The sequence below is a fragment of the Gymnoscopelus braueri genome, assembly GCF_963280865.1.
Source record: "Gymnoscopelus braueri genome assembly, chromosome: 23".
NCBI lineage: Eukaryota > Metazoa > Chordata > Actinopteri > Myctophiformes > Myctophidae > Gymnoscopelus > Gymnoscopelus braueri.
The window spans coordinates 33835865-33856061 of record NC_137625.1 but is presented as its reverse complement, the minus strand read 5'-3'; the positions used below and the strand labels follow the sequence as shown (position 1 = coordinate 33856061).

The window sequence follows — 20197 nt, the reverse complement described above, 5'->3', positions numbered from 1 at the left end:
GTCTCTCCCCCCCCCCCCCTCTCTCCCCCTCCCTCTCTCCCTCATGGCTTCATTTAACTGGGTACCACTATCAGGACTATCAGGGGAAATTTGCCGGATGGGGAGGAGAGGCAATGGAGTGTAGCGTTATAGCCAGACATCAGCCTGGGGAGGTGTGGGGGGGATCTCTGCTCCAATCATAAACAATACTGCATAAGCTGTACACAACACCCTGAGGGGGTATTGTGGGTGGGAGGAGGAGGGGGGAGGCTGGGTGCGACAGAGTTCTATTAGTATCTGTGGAAGAACTAAGTGACTGGTTTGGTCAATTAAGTTCTAGGCTGTAACATTCAAACAACTAACAGTAGCACAGCTGAAACTATTGATTCATTTTCTCAGTGATTATTCATTCCATCGATTACTTTTTCGATCAGTCGAACAATCAAGAAGCGTATTTCAACGTTTAATATGAATCGATGCAAAATATTCGACTAGATTTTTTTGTAATTCACTAATAAAATAAAATAATAATAAAACCATTACTGTGTCAAAAGTAACCAACCACTATCCTATAAAAAATTGTCAAACATTGGCCAAATTGTCAAATATTACCTAAGAAAGAGGTAAACGTTGTGCAAATCGATCTACAAACTCACAGTGCTTCGCAGTGCAAGGCGTTGTGAGCTTGTAGATCTGCTGTTTTCAAAATACTAGATTTGCAGCCAGGCTGCCACGTTACCTTCAAACCTAGTCCTATGTTGCGCAAATGAGGCATCCCCAGGAGCCACGCCCACATGGGGCCCCTGGTGTGGCTATTCTGATTACAGACCCCTGAACAGCATTTGTGCCAAGATTGGTGCGGATCGGAGCGACGGTTAGCCTGGCGGGCCCCTGGGGGCCACCCTTGCCCCCTGGTGTGGCTATTCTGATGGCCTGACCAGTGTTGGTGCCAAGTTTGGTGCGGATCGGAGCAAAGGTGCGCCTTGCTGGTCCGCATGTTACGTTTGTGACGTCCACCCACCCACCGTCCACCCTAAACTAAATGTAATGCCTCAACTTCTACAATTCCAAGTGCTTGTCAGGGTGGGGGGTCCCCGGTTCAAATATGATTATTTTGGGGGGTCGATGGGTCGCGGCTTGAAAACTCTGGGTACCCTTGGTCTAACGTTCCATTGTCTTCTTGTCTTGTGAACCAACACAGAGTTCATTGCTTCCACTACCTGATCCCGCTGGCCAAGCAGGGGAACTACGCCATCGTGGCCAACGTGGAGAGCATGGACTACGACCCCCTGGTGGTCAAACTGAACAAGGACATCTCGGCCATCGAGGAGGTGATGGGAGCCGCTCTGCAGCAGCACAAGTTCCAGTACATCTTTGAAGGTCCGTCCAGCGTGTGTGTGTGTGTGTGTGTGTGTGTGTGCGTGTGCGTGCAGTGTGTGCAGTGTGCGTGTGTGTGTGTGTTAGTTAGTTAGTTAGTTAGTTAGTTTATTTATTTGTTTCAGTCATGGTTTAGAAAAACAGTTGAGTGTGTGTGTGTCTGTGTGTGTGTGTTATGGCAGAGGCTCCCAAATAAATGTGGGGGGTCCCCAGACGATTAGCTTAATGTGCAACATTGTTTTCTCACTCAACAGTAAACAAACCAACATACAGTATAAGTGTATACAGGGTATCTGTACATTTATAGTACGTAAGAAAGAGGCAAACATTGTGAAAACAGCCGATCTATAAGCTTGTTGTGAGCTTGTAGATCGGCTATTTTCACAATATTTATCTGTGGAACCGAGTCAAACTAAATGTAATGACTCAACTCCTACAATTCCAAGTGCTTGTCATGATGGCGGGGGGGGTCCCCAGTTCAAATATGATTATTTTAGGATTTATGGGAAGACTTTTTTATTTATTTTAATAACTCTTTGTAATGCAAATCAAGAAATCAAATTTCTTGTGAACGTGTGGTGGAGACTGTGAGTGTAGGCGGGCCTGAGTCAATATTAGCCTCGTTCCCAGCAACCTTTACTCATCTCCGAGGAGAAAAAGCATGGTCACGACCTAATGCAGAGAGTGTCTAATAGAGAAAAAGCCTGGTCACGACCTAATGCAGAGAGTGTCTAATAGGGGCGGGACTTCCGTCGTGTGCATTTCCCCCGCAAACAATCTTCTATTAGACCAATCATAACGCCTGTTTCATTCACAGAGAATGTAAAGAGAAGCCTCAACGTAATTTCCTTTGGCGGTGCTTCCTACCAAATTTCCCACCGTCCTTTTAGACATTCAACCGGCTCTTGGGTCTTGCCCAACGTGTGTCAACATAGAGGAACATACAGATGTTGAGATGACGGATCAGTCTACATGATGTCATAGAGGAAGGATTCCATACATGAAGGATTCCATACAGGAATGATTCTATAAAGGAAACAGTACTCTTGCATCGCACTCTAGGGAGGGGGGGGGGGGGTTAAGCTGAGCTTCGTCAATATTGTTAAACAATGCTGCTAGCTTGACATAGGTACGGGCAGATTTATCATTATTCTCTACTGAATGGGACGAGGGTATTGCTTTGAATATTCTGATGTATAGTGGGTTTTTCGTGCCTTTTTCCCCCCTGTGCAATCTTTCACGAACACCGAAGACCTCTCAAACAGACCAATGGCTGTGGTCGCGACGAAGATTGGCGGTTCAGCGACGAATGAGAACACAACAAGAAGAGTTTAAAAAAAAAAGGCTGTCGCAATAAATAAATCTTTCAAATGTGTCTCTCCAGGCCTGGGTCACCTGATCTCCTGCATCCTCATCAACGGAGCTCAGTACTTCAAGAGGATCAGTGAGTCTGGCATCAAGAAGATGTGCAGGAACATCTTCGTGCTCCAGCAGAACCTCACCAACATCACCATGTCCAGAGAGGCCGACCTCGACTTCGCCAGGTACACACACACACACACACACGCTCCCGTGCACGCACACGCACACGCATGGCATGCACACGCACAAGCAGTTACATTACCCACTTCAGCGCTACATACATTTCGGCCATTTGAAAATAGCCGATCTACAAGCTCACAATGCGTCGCGATGCGACGCATTGTGAGCTTGTAGATCTGCTATTTTCAAAGGATTTTTTATTAATTTTATACATTTGAAAACTTGTGAAACGGGACATTTTACAGTACTTTTACATTTTGATACCAATACTTTTGTACTTTTACTCAAGTAAATTTTGAATTCCGAACGTTTACTTGTGACAGAGTATTTCGACAACTTTTACTCAAGTAATTTTTTTTTAAATATAGTACTTTTTCCACCACTGCAAAGTGCAAGCACACATGCGCACACACACGCTCGCTCGCGCACTCACACCCACATGGACACCATCTGTCGGAGGAGAGTCGTTCTGGCTGAGGACACACTGTGTGAGCGTGTGTGGGTGCGTGCACACGTGCGTGCGCGCTCTCAGGGTCATTTCAGGATGACAGTGAAAGAAATAAAGAAAGAAAGAGAGAGCGGTGATTGGTGGAATCATTATCAGTTATTTCCTTGACAAGTGAAAGGGAATGTGAGAGAGAGAGAAAGAGAGAGAGAGAGAGAGAGAGAGAGAGAGAGCCATGCTGCCAATAAGGTTTTGAGATCAAAGGAAAGGAAAGAAAGGGTGTAAAGTGGAGTTAAAAGATACTGCAAAGGTTTGAGAGATGGAGAGTGTGTGTCTGTCTGTCTGTCTGTCTGTCTGTCTGTCTGTCTGTGTGTGTGTCTCTCTCTCTCTCTCTCTCTCTCTCTCTCTCTGTCTCTCTAACTTCATTTCAATTCAATTCAAAGGAGCTTTATTGGCATGAGAAAACATACGTTTACATTGCCAAAGCAAAAGTGGAACAAACAAAACAATGTCTGTGCAATTAAATGGGAATACATAAAAGTGTAAACAGAGCTGTGTAACATTGCAACTTAGAGGCAGACTATCTTACGAAACTATACAAATTCTTCTTGTTCTGTCAGAAATAGTTATCCATCCACATAGGAGAGGTTAGCTTGGTATAAACTTTTGAAACAGTTGACAGCAGTATTTCAATGTTATGCATTATAACAAAAAAACATAGCATGGATGCACCTGGGACTTATCATCAGTGTTGTAGCCTGGGGTCAACGGGTGTTTCGGGTCTCGCAACAACAGCCCAGGTGACCCAGCCGGGGTTGATCAAGCCCCCGACTTACGTCCCCGTAGCTACCCACGGTGGTGGAAAAAGTACTCAAATTCTTTACTTAAGTGAAAGTATCAATACTGCAATGCAGAAATACTCTGCTACAAGTAAAAGTCCAGAATTCAAAATGTACTTGATTAAAAGTACAAAAGTGTTCAAAAATGTACTTAAAGTATCAAAAGTAAAAGTACTAAAATGTTTGAAAATAGCAGATCTACAAGCTCACAACGCGTCGCGATGCGACGCTTTGTGAGCTTGTAGATCAGCTATTTTCAAATAGCCTCGGTATAAACTAGGGCTAAAGTGGTTAATGTGTGTTTCATAATATCATATATTTGCCTCTGAGATGTAATGGAGTAGAAGTAAAAGTATTGGAAATTGGACATACTCAAGTAAAGTACAAATACCTCAAAGTAAATGTACTTAGTTATATTCCACCACTGGCTACCCACGGTCAGTCCTATTAGGGAAAGACAAGGCCACTCAATCCGCTTCTCCGGAACTACTCTGCCGGGCCCGGGGGAGAGCGGAGGCTCTGGCACGTACGTGGAGGGACTAGGCTCTGTGGGTGGCCTCCTGTCCGGGCCCCTCCTTCGTCTCACCAGGTCCAGGACCTGAGCTTTGCACCAGACTCCCCCCCCCCCCCCCCCCCCCCCCGCTCCAAACATTTCATTCTGGTGTGATGGTTTCTTGGGCCGTGGTGGTACTGCAGGTATATTCACTTGGTATAAAACCTTCGCGACAGATACAGCAATTTATTCAAACGTACCTGAAGGTAGTTGCTCTATGTACAGTATGTCTATGTACCGAGGTCATTTGGTGTAAATAGTGCAGGTATACACACAATGATTTGTAGTCCTGGTTTGTAGGACTTTGTAGGTCTCTCTCTCTCGCGCGCGCTCTCGCTCTCTCTCGCTCTCTCTCTTTCTCTCTCTCTCTCTCTCTCTCTCTCTCTCTCTCTGATTATGAGGCAGGTGCAGAGTGTAGGTGTTGCATCATTCAAACATTCACGATGTTTCACATTGACTGACCTCGGATTACACACACACACACACACACACACACACACACACACACACACACACACACACACACACACACACACACACACACACACACACACACACACACACACACACAGGCGCTCCGGTGGCCCAATCAGCATGTTGCACTGTCCATATTCATGATTTTAACATGCATATTCATAACTATGATGTGCATATTCATGGGTGGCACCCAGCCACTAGTTTACCACACTTGAATTTGCAAAAAAAGAACACCGGTGTTGTACTGTATGTATGATGGTTAACAACTTAAATCAGGGGTCTTCAACATTGTTCAGCCCAAGAACCCCTTAGCTGAGAGAGAGAGAGAGATGAAGCAGGGACCCCCCCCACTACATGTTGTATAACATTGTGTTGCAGATTAAACTTTTTCATAGATTTCATAGATGGCTTCATTCTGTTATTAAGCGTGTGACGTATGCCCCCCCGTCAGAACAACTTCCGGGTCCAATTGTGTGTTTTGTGTGGGTTTTAACAGATTTTATACTTTGGGCTATTCAAAAATAGCAGATCTACAAGCTCATAGCGTGGCACCGAGTGCCGCGCTATGAGCTTGCGGATCTGCTATTTTTGAAAAACCTTGAACATTTGTGCAAATCTATGAATACATATATTTTTTTAAACAACATTTTTAACTCAAATCTTTGCTTCTTGGGGGTCCCTGGAACAACATCTACAACTCATAGCGCGGCACTCGGTGCATCGCTACGAGCTTGTATATCTGCAATTTTTTTATAGCCAAATAAATCTTAAAAATGACACGGATTTGTTCCCGGATTGAATGTCTAGTGCACGACAGCCTCTAGTGAAACACAACAAAGACAAGGAAATGCATGGAAGATGAGTTTACTTAGACCCTCCAGAAAAACGCGGGCAAAAATCCTTGATTATGCGGGCTAAAACTCTTGATTATGCGGGCTAAACTCCTTGATTTTGCGATGAAATATGCAGGTTTTTTTTTTATTTTATGCTGTGAAATTGTGGGAAGTTGTGAAATATGCGGCAATATGCGAAATATGCGATATGCGATATGCGAAAAGTTGTGAAATATGTGAAAAGTTGCGAAATATGCGATGCGAAGCGGCCTTTTTGAAAAAACGTTACCCCCGCATAATTATGCGCCATTTTGCTTATTATGCGGTAAATTCTGCGATCGCATAATCGCATTTTTCTGGAGGGTCTATTTACTGCTGCTCTGCTGCTGTGTACTTGTATTAGGCTACTGCACTTCTATTAAGACCACATCACACCAGTCCTCCGTGACCTCCACTGGCTCCCGGTCAAACACAGGATAAACTTCAAAATCCTCATCATCACCTACAAAGCCCTCAACCACCAGGCACCCCAATACATCTCCGACCTCCTTCACAACCACGTCCCCACCCGTTCCCTCAGATCCAGCGATGCCAACCTCCTCAAATTCCCCACCAAAAAAACCAAGCACACCTGGGGTGATAGGGCATTTTCCGTTGCAGCACCCACCCTCTGGAACCCACTCCCACCTCACATCAAAACCGCCCCCACCCTTGCCGTGTTCAAAACCTCCCTCAAAACCCACCTCTTCAGAACTGCTTTTCCCACCTAGCCTGATCTCCTACCACCTTTTCAACTGCCATTCAACTTTTGTTTTATTCCCTGGCCCTCTGCAGCCTTTTAACTTTTTAACTTTTTATTCTCTAGATTCTCTTATTAAAGTTGTTTTGTTTTTGTTTTGTTTTTATTTTGCTCTACTTAGTTCAACATGTAAAGCGTCTTTGAGTATTCAGAAAAGCGCTATATAAATCCCAGGTATTATTATTATTATTATTATTACTGTACTTGTATTACTGTACTTGATTACTGTACTTTTGGCGACCAAATGTCCCCACAAGTATAGTACAATTACGTCTTTAGGACCATTTCCTGCTCCTCACAAGAAATACATGTATTTGGTGGTTATACTTATTTTGTAGATTTATGCTTGATTTATACTTAGTTGTGCCATGTTGTCGCACACCCGCAAATAGCCGATCTGCGACACGTTGTCAATTTGTAGATCGGCTATTTTGGTTGCACATGACATGGCCCACAATTGAACTCAGACTTTAAAAAATTAGGATTAATAAAATGGCTAAAAAGTGGTAGAAATTGCATTTATAAAAATTACCGTCCTTAAACATGTCCTCACAAGTATACTAATACAAATGTGTGCGTGTTTTTGTGAGCATGTGTGTGTTTTTGATGTGCACGCGAGTGTGTTTGAGAGAAAGCCAGAAACCCAGACAAGGGCACAGTAATAACCATCGATCCCACTTAAAACTGAGGAGAGAAGCCCTGTTGTCCAGCACTGCAGTTCTCACACACACACACACACACACACACACACACACACACACACACACACACACACACACACACACACACACACACACACACACACACACACACACACACACACACACACACACACATTCCGTAAAACCAAGCATATGGAAACAGTGGCACCTAGTGGTTGAATGTGCGAGCTGTCCATTTCTATAGAAACCGCTGAACACCATCGGAACAATGTTAATTATGTACAGTGGTTTATATACAGGTGTGTGTGTGTGTGTGTGTGTGTGTGTGTGTGTGTGTGTGTGTGTGTGTGTGTGTGTGTGTGTGTGTGTGTGTGTGTGTGTGTGTGTGTGTGTGTGTGTGTGTGTGTGTGTGTGTGTGTGTGTGTGTGTCTCAAAACCCTGTGTGAGAAGTAAGACTACCCCACAAGACCTCGCCACACACACCATCTGCTCAGAGACAGTATAAGGGCCATGTCTCATCCAGTGTGTCACTGCAATGTCTTATCAACGTCGCTGTGTGTGTGTGTGTGTGTGTGTGTGCGCACGCATGTGCATCTGTGTTAGTACAGATTGAGTGCAGTGTGGATGCCTCTCTCTCTGTCTGTATGTCTCTCTCTCTCTCTCTCTCTCTCTCTCTCTCTCTCTCTCTCCAATGCCTTCCTTTCCCATCATCCCTCTCGCTCTCCCTCCCTCCTTCCTTTCTTTGGATGGACAAATGAGATTTAATAAGGCACAGACATAACAGTCCTAAATGTTCCTGGTAGTTTATTTTGTATTTTTTATGTTAGACAAGGTTGCCTTGGCAACAAGTCAAGAGCATCCTTTATGTGTATTAACATATTTACACATGGTTAGTGAGTGTTTTTATTTATATTTACTAATGCTTAACTGATGCTTAAGCCATTCAATCCGGGAACGCATCTGTGTCATTTTAGATGTCTTTGGCTATTCAAAAATAGCAGATCTACAAGCTCATAGCGCGGCACTCAGTCCCGCGCTATGAGCTTGTAGATCTGCTGCTTTTGATGCTTTTGTGTGACGCTGTAGTATGATCAAGTAGGGCGTTAATTTACGAAAAAACACAAGTTAAAATATGCAGATAGGAGTTTTCTGCCCCGACAGCAACGATATAATAGTTGAATAGTGTACAGTGATTTAAGCGTGGTGCTGATGCACATACACATACAGGAAGGCTTGCTAAGGATGGATGACTTGAAGCCCCGAAGCCCTGTAAGGAATAATGCCAGATTCTGTGAGAGAAATAAGCAACCAGGTCAAGGAAAAGAAGCCCAAAAGAAGCGACTATAATAGGCCACATTTAAACACTTTAAACCTATGTACTGTACTTGATACAGTACATCGGCTATTTGAAAATAGCCGATCTACAAGCGCATCGCGACGCGTTTTGCGCTTGTAGATCGGCTATTTTCAAAAAGAATCTTGAATTAAAATGTGGAATATTTGTGAAACATTCTAACAACACAAATCTGGTACGTGGATCCCTGCCGATTAGGGACAGATATATATTAATTTGGGGTTCCATGACATGAACATGTTTGAGAACCACTGGTTTAAATAATATTTAAAACATTAGGAAACAAGCCCAAAATAAGCAACTACACTTTAGAAACAAGTCCTAAAAAAAAAAGAACGCAACCTGTAAACTACCAATATTTACAAGCGACTTTACAGAAAAGGAACCCACAGCCGCTTATTATAAGCAGACATGGCAACGCTGCCCGTAAGGAATGTTGAACACAGTGCTCATGGAAGCCCTTATCTCAACTGTGTGTGTGTGTGTGTGTGTGTGTGTGTGTGTGTGTGTGTGTGTGTGTGTGTGTGTGTGTGTGTGTGTGTGTGTGTGTGTGTGTGTGTGTGTGATACTGCAGATGCTTAACGATTCCACGCACACAGGTTGACTAAAGCCCAGCATTACCATTCTGTTGGAACAAGCACTTTTTTCCACTGCAGAACACAAGTATAGAGAGGTTGAGACGACACACACACACACCCACAGTCCCACACACACCACAGACACTGGTGTGTGTGTTTACATATATACAACAACCTTTAAAGGTTTATCTTCTGTGTGTGTGTGTGTGTGTGTTGCGCGTGTGCGAGCCCGCGTTTCTATATGCTTCTTAGGAGTACAACAACCTTTGTAAAGAATGATTTGTCTTCAGTGCTTACGTGCACTTTAGTTATTCAGTGCTTGTGCGTGCTTGTGTGTGTGCGCGGGCGTGTGCGTGTGCGTGTGTGTGTTTGAGAGAGAGAGTGAGTCATAAGACTCAGTTTTATACAGAGGTCCTGCAATAGTGGCATAAAGTAGAGCCATCATTAATGCCAGCTTTGCTTTTTTTTTTTTTTTTTTTTTGGGAAGCACACACACACAGTCGCCTCTGTTTCCATACTTTTTAACCCATTAAGACCGGGAACGCATCTGTGTCATTTTAGATTTTAGCTACAGCCATTATTTTATACTTTTGGCTATTCAAAAATAGCAGATCTACAAGCTCGTAGCGCGGCACAGAGTGCCGCGCTGCGAGCTTGTAGATCTGCTATTTTTGAAAAGTAATTTTTTTGCAAATCTTTGAATATATATATATATATTTTTAGAGCGAACATTTGTAACTCAAATCTTTGCTTCAGTGGGAGGAGGGTCCGCGGCCAAATACATTTTGGGGCATGGCGTTTCAGAATCACAGGCGTCAGCGTTAACGTGACAGTGTTGTGTTGGACAGCCGTTGTCCGTATGGATTCTATACATTTACAACTTACAGCCTATAAGCATTTATTACACTAAATGCTGACCCCACATGGACTGATGACTTAGCAGACCACAGTCATATAAACTCGGTTCACTATTTGTTTGAGTTTAGACAGAGTGTGTGCGTGTGCGTGTGTGTGCGTGTGCGGGCGTGCGTGTGCATGTGTTTTTGCGTGCGTGCGTGGCCAGAGATTCAACTCTTATTAACAGCTACTATTTGGCAAATGTCTTTCCTAGCACCTGGCAAGTCAAGTGTTGCATTGTACTCTGCATGCTCTCTCTCTCTCTCTCTCTCTCTCTCTCTCTCTCTCTCTCTCACCCATCTGACCACTCTCACCCATCTGACCACTCGAAGCAGGGACCCCCCTCCACTACATATTGTAATGAATTGTGTTGCGGATTAAACCTTTTCATAGATCTCATATAGATATCTTCATAGACTTAACACTGTCATCGTTTTGAATTCATGTTAATGTGTGTGTTTTCAGACATTTAACCACTTAAAAACCGCCAATACTTGGTAAACTTGACCTTTCACTCGATACTTTGTCCGTTCTTTTTGTTTCCCTCTACACCAAACCTCTTTGCCGAAAATAGCCGATCTACAAGCTGCGAGGCGTTGTGAGCTTGTAGATCTGCTATTTGGCTAAAGTTCTCCTCAGAGAAGGTTTTATACAGACAACGACGAGGCTGGAATGGCGGCATAACGTCGTCCCCACCTTGAAAAGGACTGTGTGATGTTGTTCCTCTTATCTGTTCAGAACTGCGTTTGTGTTTCACTTCTGTTGCCTGTCACTTTCTGTTCTCTTTGTCACCGTGTTTTTTTCTCTCACTTTACCTCTCTTTCTCCCTCCCTCCCTCCCTCCCTCCCTCCCTCCCTCCCTCCTTCTCTCTTCTATTTCTCTTTGTGCCCGACTGATTTTTTTTGACTGCTGTTATGTCTCTTGAAAGCCCTTTTACCAAATATGGACTCTGTCGGGTGTAAACCTCACATGTCCAAAACTGTTACTTTTCAGGATTCAAATTCAAAAGCATCGCAAGTAGCAGATCTACAAGCTTAACGCCCTTTCGAGCTCGTAGATCTGTTGCTGTTGATGCTTTTGTGTGACGCTGTAGTATGATCTAGTAAGGCATTAATTTACGAAAAAACATTTAAATATGGATATAAGAGGTTTCTAAACCGACCGCAACGATATTCTCTCGCGTGCGCGTGCGTGTGTGTGTGTGTGTGTGTGTGATTGCTGATGAAGCCTGCAGTCTGTGTCTGAAGACACCAGAGGGAAAGACAGACAGCTCTGTAGAGAGCGAGAAGAGAGAGAGAGAGAGAGAGAAACGGAAAGAGGAGGATAATAAGATCAGAGAGAACAACAGAAGAGAGAAAGAGAGAGAGCGAGTGAATGAGAAAGACTGAGTGAAGGAGTGATAGAACGAGGAAGGGAGAGGCGAAGAGAGTGAGAGAGTAAACTCTGTGTATCCATAGTTGCCGCGGCATTTGTTACCGCAGCAACAAGCCTCTGTTTCCGCCTGATTGAGGGAATCATCCGGAGAGACTTCCTCCTCTCCTCTCCTCTCCTCTCCTCTCCTCTCCTCTCCTCTCCTCTCCTCTCCTCCTTCTAACTAATGTGTTGTTCTAAATGCGCTGACAGAGGCAGCTTGTAATGGCCTTAATATTGTACACCCTGGAAATGAGGGGAAAAGAATAGTGCTGATTCTTGTCTTTCCGGCTCCCTCCCTCCTTCCCTCCGTCCGTCCCTCCCTCCCTCCCTCCTCTCTCTCTTATCTCGCTCCTTCTATCCATCCATCTCTCCCCCTCTCACTCTTTCCGTCCGTCCAGCCATCTTTCTCTCAGTCCTTTCATCCATCCATCCATCCATCCCTCTATCCATCTCTCATTCTCAGAGTGTCTTCACGTGCATCTCCTCTCTGTCTCAGACACGCCTCATAAATTCACTTCATATTCTTTGTTATATGAGGGGAGCGCTGTCAGCTAATTAACATTTAATAGAGAGCTGCATGTTGGTGCATGCCTCTCACATGCACGCACACACGAGCAGGAACACACTCACGCATGCGTGCACGCACACACGCGCACACACACACACACGATGGTTAGGGATGCAGCTCCTTGGTTAGATAGGCGAGTGTGGAGGGCAACGATTCAAGAGTCCCAAGTCGGTGTTGGCTAGACCCCACACTCTGTGTGTGTGTGTGTGTGTGTGTGTGTGTGTGTGTGTGTGTGTGTGTGTGTGTGTGTGTGTGTGTGTGTGTGTGTGTGTGTGTGTGTGTGTGTGTGTGTGTGTGTGTGTGTGTGTGTGTGTGTGTGTGTGTGAGTGAGTGAGTGAGAGTGCAAAGTAGCAAGAAAATAAAACAAGCACATATACTGATCCAGCAGACAAAATGAAGTGATGCTTTCTTCATTAGCTCTATCTGTGATTGATGAATAGAGTTTTTAGACTGTGTGTGTGTGTGTGTGTGTGTGTGCGTGCACGTGTGTGCACCTGGCAAGTGTGTGCACCTGGCAAGTCAAGTGTTGCATTGTACTCAGCATGTGTTCGCTCTCTCTCTCTCTCTAAAAGATCACAACACATCACCGACGCGTTGTGAGCTTGTATCTGCATATTTTAATACGTATTGAACTTGTGAAATGGGACATTCTGCATGATGAGTACTTTAGTTTATTTTGATGCCAATACTTTTTGCACTTTTACTCAAGTAAATTTTTGCCACTGCCACCACCAACACCAACAACAACAACAACAACAACAACACAGAACAGAACCACCACCATCAAACCATTGACATGGTCTTTACCATCAGTAGATGAATGATGTTCTGGATCAAAGCCTTCAAAAGTTTAGTGACCAATCAATCAGTGCCGGAGCCCCTCTTACTACAATGTCCAATAGAAGAATCATATATCACTGCCGTCAGTGTTTGGATTTAAAGGGATAGTTCACCCCCAAAAAGATTTTTTTTACTATTGAATAGTCACCCCATGGAGACTTCATTGGACATTTTTTTGTTTTTGTCGCATTCCTAAGCCAATAATTTGATGACCAGCAGAGGTTCCGGTATAGGAGACACAAAGAGTCTCCTTTGTATCTCCTACCGGAACCGCTGCCTACCGGTCCGCTGGTTATCAAATGATTGGCTTAGGAATGTGACAAAAAAAAAAAAAATCCATGAATTCAAGTGTCCATGGGGGATAGAAAACTATCCGCTAAAAGTTCCCGTTTAGATAGGATTGGGAAATTGGGCTTAGTTGGAACATACACCACCGAGTTAGAATACTTTAACAGTAATGTTCTGTTGCATTATAATCAGTGGTGTAAAGTAACTAAAGTACATGTACTCAAGTACTATTCTTGAGTACTGTACAATTTTGAGGTACTTTTACTTTACTGGAGTATTTCCAGTTTTCAGTACTTATACTCCACTACATCTCAGAGGCAAATATTGTACTTTTACTCCGCTACAATTATTTGAAAAGTTTAGATACTACAGTAGTTACTTTGCAGATATACATCATTATATTATATAACACACATTAACCACTTTAGCCCTATTTTATACATAGGCTATTTGAAAATAGCCGATCTACAAGCTCACAACGCGCCGCGATGCGATGCGTTGCTTGTAGCTTGAAGCTCTTCAAAGATTGTAGTACTTTTACTTTTTTGATAGTATATTTTGATGCCAATACTTTTGTACTTTTACTCAAGTAGCATTTTGAACACAGGCCGTTTACTTGCAATTGTACTTGTATTTTTATAGTGTGTTTTTGCTACTTTAACTTTTTTCAACCACCGATTATAATGTGTTTTTTTCTCACAGCTATACTTTGTGTAGCTAATACAGTGCATAATATATTTTGTAACAAGCACAAACACGGAAGGGAGCGCGTACTGTACGCTGTTCCCGCGTTTCCTCGTTGTATCGTCCTTTAGTATCAGTTTGTTTGGCTGCTTCGCTCCGTTCCACTGTTTCCCTTTGAGATTCACTGGCTGGATGTTTTGAAGCTTCAAAGCTTTCCATCGCTGCAGCAGAAGACCAGAGACGTGTTGTTAGTGTTGTCCTTCTATTAGCTCCCTCTATTAGCTCCCTCTATTAGCTCCCTCTATTAGCTCCTATACATAACAAGCCTCACGTGGTTCTCGGAACGCAATGGATTAAAGTTCTCAGCGTTCCATAGGGTCCAATGAAACGTGTCTTTCTCTTGGCTAACTCACTAAAGCAGAGATTCTAGACCTTAGGGTATTGTAGGTGGGTCCCCAAATAATTGGCAAACACTAAGATTGTAATGATCATATGACATTAATTAAAAACATTATAATAATGTAAGTCATGGTATTTTTATTATTTTTTAAACCTTTATAACCATTATTTGTATACTTTGGCTATTCAAAAATAGCAGATATACAAGCTCATAGCACGTCACTTCGTGCAACGCTGTGAGCTTGTAGATCTGCTATTTTTGAGAAAATCGTGAGAATTTCTTCAAATCTTTGAATATATATATATATATATATATATATATATATATATATATATATATATATATATATTTTTTTTTTTTTTTTTTTAAGCGTACATTTTTAACTAAAATCTTTGCTTATTGGGGGGTCCCTGGAACAACATATTTTGAGATGGGGGGGGGGGGTCGGCGGCCAATTACATATAATTTTGGGGGTCCTTGACATGAAAAACTTTGAGAACCACTGATATTATAGCAACATACGTGTTTCAAGGATTTAGAAGACATTTGTAGAAGGTGCCAGGTGTTAATGGGTTGGAGGAAAAAAACCAAGTGGCTTCCCCCAACACAATAGAGGGCTTTTCTAGGCTTATCCCATTCAATCCGGGAACGCATCTGTGTCACTTTAGATTTCTTTGGCTATTAAAAAAATAGCAGATCTACAAGCTCATAGCGCAGCACCGAGTGCCGCGCTATGAGCTTGTAGATCTGCTATTTTTTGAACAATCGCATTTTTTTTTACAAATCTTTGAATATATATATATTTGTAAAGTGAACATTTGTAATTCAAATCTTTGCTTCTGGGGGGTGTGGGTCCCTGGAACTAAACATTTTGAGATGGGGCGGGGGGGGGTCTGCGGCCAAATACATATCTTGTTTTCTAAATCCTAACAGTATGTTGCTATATCGGTGGTGCTCCAACTTTTCCATGTCAAGGACCACCCAACATGATATGTATTTGGCCGTGGACCCCCATCTCAAAATATGTTGTTCCAGGGACCCCCCAGAAGCACAGATCGGAGTTAAAAATGTTCGCTTTAAAACATACATATATATTCAAAGATTTGCAAAAATATCCACAACTTTATTTATTTTTTTGGCAGATCTACAAGTTCATAGCGCGGCACTCGGAGCCGCGCTATGAACTTGTCGATCTGCTATTTTTGAATAGCCAAAGAAATGTAGAATGACACAGTCAGATGCTTTCCCGGTCTAAATGGTCCACCCGCTCACTCCGCTCCAGAAACTCAAACGTACTGGAGCCCCGCACAACAAATCTCCGCACCATGGGGGATCGGGCCTTCTGCTCAGCTGCTCCTCGACTGTGGAATGCCCTCCCGGACCATCTGAGAGCACCACAGTCGATTGACACTTTTAAAAAGGGCCTAAAAACCTTCCTTTTTAACAAGGCATTTGCATAGACAGAGATGTAGTTGTTTTATCTTTTTAAACTTCTACTGTGCCTGCTGACTTGATCTGAAGTTTATCCATTTCACTGTTTTTACTATTTTGTTGTTTTCTCTTTCTTTTTATGTTTTTAATCCTGTAGCACTTTGAGATTTGCTTCAAATATAAAGTGCGTTACAAATACAATTTATTATTATTATTATTATTATTAAATGGGTTATAGCAGCGTCTCTCTCTCCTTCCCTCCAACAAAGCTTTGATGGACACAATTCTTAAATCACTGCCTTTGTCTGCAGTCACAAAAAGAGTCGTTTAAATTTAAAACCCAGCGGTCGAAAGAAACCAAGTACATTTACTCGGCTGAGGTACTTTTACTTTACATAAGTATTTACATGTCTTGATACTTTATACTTTTACTCCGCTACGTCTCAGAGGCAAATATCGTTTTGCTAATTAATTGACAGCTTTAGTTGCTAGTTTATTTGCAGATTTAGATTATTAAACTTTAGATGTCCTCACGAGTATAGTAATACAAATGTACAATGTACGTTCACGTGTGTGTGTGTGTGTGTGTGTGTGTGTGTGTGTGTGTGTGTGTGTGTGTGTGTGTGTGTGTGTGTGTGTGTGTGTGTGTGTGTGTGTGTGTGTGTGTGTGTGTGTGTGTGTGTGTGTGTGTGTGCGTGCGTGCGTGTTCTGTTTGTTTGTGTGAGAGGATGTGTGTTCGTTTTCACGGCGTACAATCGCTCTGGTATGAAACACGACGGTGCAAACTGCTTAGAATGCAGTAGTGGAAGGTGGAGGAATCCACCAGGGAGCGCTAGAGATTTAGGAGGGCATGCACGCCATTCTTCTGCTTGGGGGCCAAAAACAGGTTAAATACCTTGGAGTGTGTGTGGGCTTCTGTAAAAGGCCACAATGTTAGAACACACAGTCACACACACACACACACACACACACACACACACACACACACACACACACACACACACACACACACACACACACAGTAACAGTACAAAGACAAAGGGATAAGATGGCTGTCTGTCTCACTGGAGAAACTCCACTCTGTTCGCTTTGAAGAAGAACTGAGTGCTACGCTGCTGGGGAGAGAGGGTAACGTGAGGACACACACACACACACACACACACACACACACACACACACACACACACACACACACACACACACACACACACACACACACACACACACAGAAGCATACCCGGTAGTGTTGTTTGTTATTGAGAGCTTTCTGAGTCTGCGTTCAACCTTCCCTCTGGCTTCAGATCTTCTTCTGCTAACTGTGAGGAAGTTCCCATATGGATAGTTGACGTTCACACACACACACACACACACACACACACACACACACACACACACACACACACACACACACACACACACACACACATGTAATATTGTTCTTGTGAGGACATTGGCATTTAATTAGAACAGCATGGAAAATAGTCGAAAAATATCCGATCTACAAGCTCACAGAGTCACAACGTTGTCTCGCTGTAGATTGGTATTTTTCCGGTTGCACAACGCCAGCACGTAACTATGAATAAATCAGGTGTAATAACGGTAAACCTGACTCTTAAGGGTTTAGAGTTGACGTAACCTCTAAATAGGGGGTCTTCAACAGGGGGTCCGGGACCAGTGTTGCCAGATGCGACGCGTTGTGAGCTTGTAGATCGGCTATTTTTAAATAAAATATTGCGGGGAAATTATAATAAGCAGATCTGGCCCTGTCCGGGACCCTTAGGGGGGCTGCCAAATCTTTGTGTGATAGGAACTTTATTGTTTTTATTTTTACTTTAACAACTTGAACCCTCGCATCCCTATTCTGAGGGGAATATTAGCCGAAAATAGCCGATCTACAAGATTGTAGATCGGCTATTTTTTGGCGAAGAGGTTTGGCGTACAGGGAAAATAGAGCAGACTAAGTACAAAGCCCTAGGTCAAGTTTACAAAGTATTGAGGGTTTAAGTGGTTAAGTGGGGGGGGTCCCCTGCTTCACCTTTCTCTCTGATAAGGGGTCCTTGGCCTGAAGAACGTTAAAGACCCCTGTTCTAAATGCCTAATCCCTAAACCTAACTTTACTGATGAAAGATCAAAGGACCACAATGGAAACAACAATCCCCGGGGGGCTTTTTGTGTTTTTTGGAATTTTGACTGTACTTCCTGTACTGTTAATAATCGTGCTAACCTATTCAATCCGGGAACGCATCTGTGTCATTTTGGATTTATTTCGCTATCCAAAAATAGCAGAGCTACAAGCTCATAGCGCGGCACCCAGTGCCGCGCTATGAGCTTGTAGATCCGCTATTTTTGAAAAAAGAAATCGTGAAAATTTGTGCAAATCTTTGAATATATATATATATATTTTTTACTAAAATCTTTGCTCCTGGGGGTCCCTGAAACAAAATATTCCGCAGACAAATTCATATCATTTTGCGGGTCCTTGACATGAAATAAGTTTGAGAACCACTGATATTATAGCAACAAAAGTTACTTTTTTTCAAAAAAATAAACTGTTAGGATTTATAAGACATTTGTAGAATCCCCCTGAAGCAAAGATTTTAGTTACAAATGTTCGCTTTAAAAATATATATATTCAAAGATGTGCACACAATTTCACAAGTATATTAATACAAGTATTCCACACACACACACACACACACACACACACACACACACACACACACACACACACACACACACACACACACACACACTCTCCCCAGATGGACGGTTGATGTTGAACACAAAGACACGAACACGGCCGACGGCCGTGTATTTTTTAATGAGGCCGCGTATTGTCACCGTCGGACTCGAAAACCTCCTATCTCCGATATTTCAACTTTTAAATGTTTTTTGTTTCGTAAATGAAGTAATTAGCCCTACTTGGTCATACAAGAGCGTTGCGCAGAAAGTAGAGAAAATAGCAGATCTACAAGCTCACGGCGTGTCGCGCTGCGTCGTGAGCTTGTAGACCTGCTATTTTCACTACTTAAAAAATAGTTTTCTTTTAAAATAATAATTAAAAAAGGAACGCTTTGCTGGACATACGTGGTTTCCATGTGAGAATCCGGGCTCCTCTGGTCTGGTTTCAGGGTCTTCAGAAACACACGCTGACCTTGGTCTGTCTGGCAGACTACAGAGCTGTGGCCACGGGCTCACAGACACACAGCGAGACCACCGCCCGACTTGATAAACACTGCCGTCTGTGTAGCCCCCCACACGCATCGGGGGAGCTACACACACACGCTACACATGCACACACACACAGACACACACACACACACACACACACAGCTCACAGGAGGTGCGGTGGTTGGATTTGAACCCATTCTGTCACTTAATTAGATTTCTTTGGCTATTCAAAAATAGCAGATCTACAAGCTCATAGCGCGGCACCGAGTGCCTCGCTATGAGCTTGTAGATCTGCTATTTTTGAAAAATCGTGAAATTTGTGCAACTTTTTGAATATATATTTTTTCAAAGCGAACATTTGTAACTGTCAAATGTCTCAACAAATGTCTTCATTTTTCTGAAAAAAACTATTGTTGCTGTATCAGTGGTGCTCAAGCCTTTTCTTGTCAAGGACCCCCACAATTATATGTTTTTGGCCGCCGATCCCCATCGAAATATGTTGTTCCAAGGACCCCCCAGAAGCAAAGATTTGTGTGACTGGTTGGTGTTGACTGAAAGATTAAATGTAGTTTAAAAAATATATATGTATTTAAAGATTTGCACTAATGTTCAAGATTTTAAAAATAATAGCAGATCTACAAGCTCATAGCGCAGCAGCCGCACTATGAGCTTGTAGATCTGCTATTTTTGAAAAAAAAAATGGTTATAGGCTAAAATCTAAAATGACACGGATGCGTTCCCGGATTGAATGGGTTAAATCCTTGTGCCAGAAGAACTCTTTGCACATTAAAGGAGTATTTCACCCTCAAAAATGACTTATGTTCTATCAATTACACACCCCATGAAAGCCTTGAATTCTTGGAGATTGTTTCGTTTTTGTCGCATTCCCTAAGCCAATAAACTGATGACCGGCTCAATTGACCTGCATTTGAGTCTCCTACCGGAGACAGATATTATTTTTTCACTGTCATGGCCGGATATGACAATACTAAATTGTATAGTGCTTCATTATTATAGTTTATGGATGCCTTTCATTCCTGCTGTATTGCAACCGTGTGGTTCCCTCC

General features: G+C 42.9%; 1 protein-coding gene across 1 annotated transcript in view; it reads left to right on the top strand.

Moving 5' to 3' along the window:
• The window catches only part of exoc4 (exocyst complex component 4), a 208744-nt gene that overhangs the window by 186610 nt on the left and 1937 nt on the right, over positions 1 to 20197 (top strand). Inside the window, exons 18-19 of the mRNA XM_080421608.1 lie at positions 1181 to 1359; positions 2741 to 2900. Coding sequence (XP_080277734.1) covers positions 1181 to 1359; positions 2741 to 2900 — 339 coding nt within the window. The remainder of the gene's footprint in view (positions 1 to 1180; positions 1360 to 2740; positions 2901 to 20197) is intronic.